Source organism: Sinocyclocheilus anshuiensis, unplaced genomic scaffold (assembly GCF_001515605.1).
Source record: "Sinocyclocheilus anshuiensis isolate Anshui unplaced genomic scaffold, SAMN03320099.WGS_v1.1 scaffold479, whole genome shotgun sequence".
NCBI lineage: Eukaryota > Metazoa > Chordata > Actinopteri > Cypriniformes > Cyprinidae > Sinocyclocheilus > Sinocyclocheilus anshuiensis.
Genome location: NW_015551042.1, coordinates 299,351 through 306,312, shown reverse-complemented (window position 1 = coordinate 306,312; position 6,962 = coordinate 299,351). Strand labels below are relative to the sequence as shown.

General features: G+C 39.4%; 1 protein-coding gene and 1 long non-coding RNA gene across 5 annotated transcripts in view; both read left to right on the top strand.

Moving 5' to 3' along the window:
• The window catches only part of LOC107661524 (dual specificity protein phosphatase CDC14A-like), a 39,072-nt gene that overhangs the window by 4,625 nt on the left and 27,485 nt on the right, over window positions 1-6,962 (top strand). For all 4 annotated transcript variants that reach the window (XM_016451150.1, XM_016451149.1, XM_016451152.1 and 1 more), the window contains exons 8-12: window positions 67-154; window positions 271-501; window positions 2,387-2,525; window positions 3,484-3,652; window positions 3,825-3,928. In XM_016451150.1, coding sequence (XP_016306636.1) covers window positions 67-154; window positions 271-501; window positions 2,387-2,525; window positions 3,484-3,652; window positions 3,825-3,928 — 731 coding nt within the window. The remainder of the gene's footprint in view (window positions 1-66; window positions 155-270; window positions 502-2,386; window positions 2,526-3,483; window positions 3,653-3,824; window positions 3,929-6,962) is intronic.
• On the top strand, window positions 4,558-6,952 carry LOC107661527 (uncharacterized). The gene is made up of 3 exons (XR_001631119.1): window positions 4,558-4,962; window positions 5,073-5,120; window positions 6,763-6,952. It is a non-coding gene; the product is annotated as an uncharacterized LOC107661527 (long non-coding RNA).

Below are 6,962 nucleotides of genomic sequence, written 5' to 3'. Positions count from 1 at the left end.
TGAAACCGGGGGAAAGAGTTTAGCCACACACTGACAGACTCGATGATGCTTTAATGTCTTTTCCAGCGAGCAGAAAATGGAGATTTCAACTGGATAATTCCAGGGAAGTTTTTGGCTTTCAGCGGCCCTCATCCAAAAAGCAAAATTGAGAATGGTGCATATGGTTTGGCTTGTTCACACATTATACCAATGCTTTGACTTTAGTCTGAGATGAGAGCTGGAATTATGTACAGATTTATATATATTTCTGCTTTTTTTTTCCCCCTTCAGGATACCCTCTTCATGCCCCTGAAGCGTATTTCCCCTACTTCAGGAAGCATAACATCACCACCATCATCCGGCTCAACAAGAAAATGTATGAAGCCAAGCGTTTCACAGACATGGGTTTCAAGCACCACGACCTGTTCTTTGTAGACGGCAGTACGCCCATCGACGCCATTGTCACCAAGTTCCTGAACATCTGCGAGAATGCTGACGGAGGCATTGCTGTCCACTGCAAAGGTTCGGGTTTTTCAAGCCTAAAATAGTCACGTGACGACGTCATATCTTGAAAGATGTGCCTACGTTACTCAGGCCTGCACAGAATCTTTCCTGTGTTGTTGTTTACTGATTTTGCATGTAAACCTTGCATGTTTTCTCACCTACATATGTTAAAGTTTTACATTTGTGACCCTGGACCACAAAACCAGTCATAAGCGGCAGTTTTTTTAAATTGAGATTTATACATCAATAAATTAGCTTTCCATTGATGTATGGTTTGTTAGGATAGGACAATATTTGGCCGAGATACAACTATTTGAAAATCTGGAATCTGAGGGTGCAAAAAAATCTAAATATTGAGAAAATCATCTTTAAAGTTGTTCAAATTAAGTTCTTAGCAATGCATATTACTAATTAAAATAATCAATAATTTTTGATATTTATGGTAGGACATTTACACAATATCTTCACAGAACATGATCTTTACTTAATATTCTAATGATTTTTGGCTTAAAAGAAAATTTGATAATTTTAATTAATTTATTTTTTATTTATGCATTTAGCAGACGTTTTTATCCAAAGCGACTTACAGTGCATTTAGGCTATATATATTTTACCAGTATGTGTGTTCCCCGGGAATCGAACCCACGACCTTTGCGCTGCTAACGCAATGCTCTACCACTGAGCCACAGGAACATATTTTTGACCCATGCAATGTATTGTTGGCTATTGCTAAAAATATACCTAAGCTACTCATGACTGCTTTTGTGCTGCAGGGTCACATTTATTCATTTAGCATACACCTTTATCCAGAAGGGACTTAGAAATGATGAATACAACAAGCGATTCATCTACATGTGTTGTTGTAATCCGCATTTTATTGTACATGTGAACACCAATTATTCACAAATTTATGCACATCCCAATAAGATACCCGTATATTTAAACCAGGGCTGTCAAGCAATTTAAATTTGAATTCTAATTAATTACATGATTAAGCTTTAAATTAAACGCACATCAATTTTGGCTAAGAAATTACCCCCAAAAAATAATTTAAAGTCATTGTTGTGTTGGATGAGAAAAGCATTCAACAGACATTACAAAAGCGTCAGAAAGAAATATTTTGATTCTACATTGCATAAATAATATTAAATGGGTTTTAACTGAGTACTGAAATATGAAATTAATATTTAAAAAAAGGAAAAGCGTTGAATAATTCATTCAACTGATTTGTTCAAATGGCTGATTCATTCAGAAACGAAGCAAGTGACTCTTTGAATGAGTCACTGAATCATTGACTCACTTGATTCAGTAACAAATCACCGCTGTGTGTTGATTTGATTAGAGACGCTCAACAGTTCTGCTGTTGCTTTGATTGGAACCATTTTAGTTTGCAAAATTAAGCAAAAACAGATTATGTTGACTTGTCTAAAATTTAACAGTATTAACTTGTTTATTGAACTGTATAAAATCAATATCTCAGTTGCATTCGTGCAGATATTGGGGAAAAACAGCACTCTTGCTGGTGTGATATTGCTAAACTATATCATATGATATAAATATCAGAGGCTAATTTATCTTTCGCGCTTATATCTTGAATTTTAGGCTTATATAACTGCATTCTAATCACGCAATCAGTCGTTCTGCATCATCAGAAACTGCATCAGTGTAAGATGACAGACAGGTCTTGATGGGGCGCTGCGTTAAATGCGTTAATTATTACAACACGTTAAATTGACAGCCCTACTTTAAAGCCATTCTGCATAAATCCCCTTATAATTGTTGCATTCATTTTATTGCCTGATTCAGCAAATCCACCTCAGTTCATCAGTGGATATGGTTGAGGTTAATTTTTCCAGTGTCATGAAGTAGAGATGCTAACAGGCCAAACCACCGTGTGTTTCAGCCGGTCTGGGCCGAACCGGGACACTGATTGGCTGTTATATGATGAAACACTTCAGACTGACTGCAGCTGAAGCCATCGCATGGATCAGGATCTGCAGACCTGGTTCAATCATCGGACCTCAGCAGAACTTCATCGATGAGTGAGTCTTCCACACGCACTTTGATTCAAAGCAATGTATTTGTGTGCCAATCTGCATTAGGGATGGGCGATATGGGCTTAAAAATATATAACGATAATTCCTGGTATTTATTGCGATAACTTTATCAATGACGATAATTCAGGGAATCCTGCTTCTTTAGAGAAGAGTATTATCTTTCCTATTTTTACCCAAAATAGGGTGTCGTGAGCATTACTGAGTACACGCACGTGATGTAATGACTGTTTAATTCATAGTGGAAGCCGGAGGGCGCTCTTGCGCAGAAACTCCACACATGCATTGCAGAAGTAATAGCACTGACGCTCCAGGAAATCCCTAATATGGACAAAGGTATCAGTTATCGCTGAATAAAACGCACAATGGCGATAGAGAAATTTTAACTGATGAAACATGAAGACAATAAACATACGATTGCACAAAATATATGGTTTATCTGTGTTCAAGCAATCTTGGGTATTTTTTTATAAGGAAAGTATATTTATATAGCTTTTATCACTGTCTATAATACTATAATTCTGCAATATAAAACCACGTCTGGTCACAAAAAGAAGTTAATTCAAACACTCGACTATGTTAAGTTAATTTGGAGAAAAAGCATGTCAATAAATGATATCTTTGCTGTAAAAAAAACTGTATTGCACACATGCTACTGTACTACATTTATTCAGACCGATTTTTTGTGCACTGTACATCCCTGACCAAACCAGTTCCCGATCGTAAAAGGAGCTCAAGCTCCTCAATTTCACGCCCGCCTTCCGCGATGTCACACACAGAAATATGTCAACAACTAGACTTTATCGTTATTATCGCGGGAAGACTAATTCTTATCGCAAATCGTGGTATATCGCAAATGATAAGATATCGCCCATCCCTAATCTGCATGGGATTTTCTGATTTTTAGAACCCCTAATACTAATTAATACATGCCTTAATGTAACAGAAAGCAGGCGAGTCTGTGGGCAGAAGGTGATTTGTACCGGCAAAAAATAAATGAGCAGGAAAACGGCTCGAGTAAAACGGCAGTGGCTGGAATCCTGTCTGGAGTGGAAGATATTTCCATTAATGGTACAAACAAGAACACCTCACAGAGGAAAACGGCCTCTGAAATGGTGAGTAAATCTATTTATTCTGGCACATCCCAGTTTAGGTGTCTGTTTTGCCTAACAGCATAATGTTTAGTGCACTTTACTGAATTATATGGCCAAGAACTGCCCACTTAGATGCAAAACAGATGTTTTTGTTTTTACGATTGTTAACCAGGTTGTGTTTTTCATTGGTTAGCACACTGAGGAAGAGGAAGAGGAGTGCGGAGGACTCACACAAGGCGACAAACTGAGAGCTCTGAAGAGTAAGAGGCAGTCCAGAGCATCCACGGGTTCAATATCGTAAGTTTTTCTCCGTTACGTCACTCTTCTGTCCATCCTTATACATGTAGCCATCGAGACCTGACGGTACAAGTCCACTAGTGTGGAAGAAATCTGCTCCTGACCCTTAATTACAGTCTGTGATTGATTTCAATACACAGTTAATAAAGTCATGTTTTTAATCATGATTTCAGAATTATATTTATTTTTGCAATGATTTCAGAAAAATGCTTACTAGCCTTTATTTCACATTCCCAAGTTTAAATGTGACCCTGGACCAGTCATAAGGGTCAATTTTTCGAAATTGAGATTTATACATCATCTGAAAGCTGAATAAATAATCTTTCCATTGATGTATGGTTTGTTAGGATAGGACAATATTTGAAAATCTGGAATCTGAGGGTGCAAAAAAAATCTAAATATTGAGAAAATCATCTTTAAAGTTGTCCAAATGAAGTTCTTAGCAATGCATATTACTAATCAAAAATGAAGTTTTGATATATTTACGGTAGGAAATTTACAAAATATCTTCATGGAACATGATCTTTACTTAATATCCTAATGATTTTTGCATACAAGAAAAATTGATAATTTTGACCCATACAATGTATTGTTGGCTATTGCTACAAATATACCCCAGCGACTTAACACTGCTTTTGTGCTCCAGAGTCACATATAAGTGAATATAATTGCGTTGACACGTGTTGTAAAGGTCACGTGAGCTCGTTTAATGACTTTTATTTTGTCGTTTTGACACAGGGTTTGATTTATGATTTTATTGATATGTTGCAGTATTAATCAGTGCATCGGTGTCTGAGATGTAGTTGTCTAGTGATCTTTTCAGGTAGATGTTGTATTTCTGAGAGGAGCGCAGAAGGCTTGAATACGGTTCTGATCTCGGTGTGAGCTCGATGGTGGATCCGGTGTTTCCTCTCGCACCGATCCCCGTTCAGCTTTTGAAGGTTATTCTGCTCTGCACCACATCAACTCTGTCCTTCTCTTTCAGCTCGCTGCCCTAGACTTGAACTCCGCTGATGTTCAAGGAGTCCCTGGAAGTGAGTATCCGATTCTTACAGCAGTTCTGATCTGGTTTTATCTTCAGTTTTGCTCTGGATGAAGGAGAGTTGTGTGTGTGTGCCATGCTAACAAAGTCTGTCTTCACCAGGGCGCTACATTCCACCTCATTTAAGGAACAAAGAAGCTTCCAAAAATGGTACGTAACGTTACGCTTTTCTTCTTGACGTGTCTTTAGCCCTAAAGCTCCAGTGCTGTTGAAGATTGTGATCGTCTGACTTAAAGACAGTGCTGTTTGTGGCTCAGCATGTCTGTAGGACGTCTGTCAGTGGCTGTGTTTCATGCACACAACTGGAATATCGCACAGAACGTTTGTGAATAAAGCACCGTTTACATCCAACGAGTCAAAGAGAACAGAATCGTCACTTCCTGATAAACTGGCTCTAAATATCACACAGAAAACTAGGAGAAGCCACTGAGTATAATAATTTTAATATGTGATAAATGACTTGCGCCTCAGAGCGAGCAGACGAAACACAATAAATGCGGTCGATGCTTTCGGAGGAGGATGCTGCTGTTTGGGAACACAGTCGTTTAAGACAATTATACAGAAATACTTTAACGACAGGCTTTGCTCAGGCCTTTCAGGACAACATATAGATGCTGTGAACGAGATCGGTCCGCTGGTTAGTTGAGTTATCCCATCTTATAGCGCAAATCACATGACTTGTTCGATGCGCATGGTGGAATTTATTCAATAATTGTGTTTCCGTCGTAGTTTATGCACGTTTTTTTCTTATCGGATAAGAAGTTTATCCTACTCAATTGTGCACATACGTTTTTTTTTTTTTTTTAATGCACATTTTTAGAACTTATGTGCATCTTGGCATTTCATCTAGCATTTTTTAAATTTATTTTTTTATGCAATATTCCAAAATGCATGTAAAAATAGCTGGATGGAAACATAGCTAGTGTGCAGTCTGTGAATCTCTGCTTGCTTCTGTCTAGGTGCCAGTGCACTACTGCACTCTCTCATTCCTCTCTTTCGGACTGTTATTGGTACACATCTTGAGCCAAAACAGAGTGCTTTCCACTGACATTTTTGGATAATTTTATCCCCCCTCCATCGTTTGTCCAGTGACTCAAGTAATCAATATGCTGGCATGTAAAAAAAAAAAAAGTGCGTCTACAATTCAACCAGAGCTTGTCTGAACCGTATTGGCCGAGACTCTCGGCAGTATAGGTTTGAGATGCTCCGTGATCTTTAGTCTTATCCTTGTGACGAGGCTGTTTGGCCCAGCACCCTCCTGACTATACGTTTGTTCTTTTAGCAGGAGCTTATTCCTCTGGTAGACAGAGCGGTTACTCCGTGGCACCAGGAAGGAGCTGTACGTTTCTATTGACAGCCTTTGGCTAAAGAGAGACTTTGAGGGGAAATCCTCAAATATGCATGGTTCCACGATTAATTCTCAGCACACACTTGGAATCGTAACAGCTTATTTCAGCCACATTTCTTTCCAATGCAAGACGCAAATGTCGTCCACGGGCTTTGAAGAGCACTTTTGTTTAAAGACCCGACTCAGATGAGGGGGGAAATATTTAGAGTAGATGCTCCCATGTCTGCATTTACTTGAATTTTCAGCATTTTGCAAGCAATTTCAATGTAGTCGGTCAAGTCGAGGACTGGTGGCAGACTACTTAACTAGAGCCGAGAAGTACAAGTCCATGCCCTACTTGACTAACTGCTTTGCTTTTGACCATCCGCCCCCAGAATGCTCCGCTCCATGTAACGTTTCTAGCACACGTGTGTTTAATAACCCCGTCCTCTCGCTCTCACACAGATTCTCCCGGAGGATGGGATAACGGACGCAGCAATGGCTTCGTGAACGGCTGCCATGATGGCCGAGACAACCGCATGAATGGGGGCAACAGTTTCGGTGGCCGCGGCTCCATGCGCAACGACCGCGGAGGAAGAGGAGGCTTCAGAGGTAAAACCAGCGGCTCCTACAACCCCATCCAGCCAATGCAGAGCGCAGGCAGG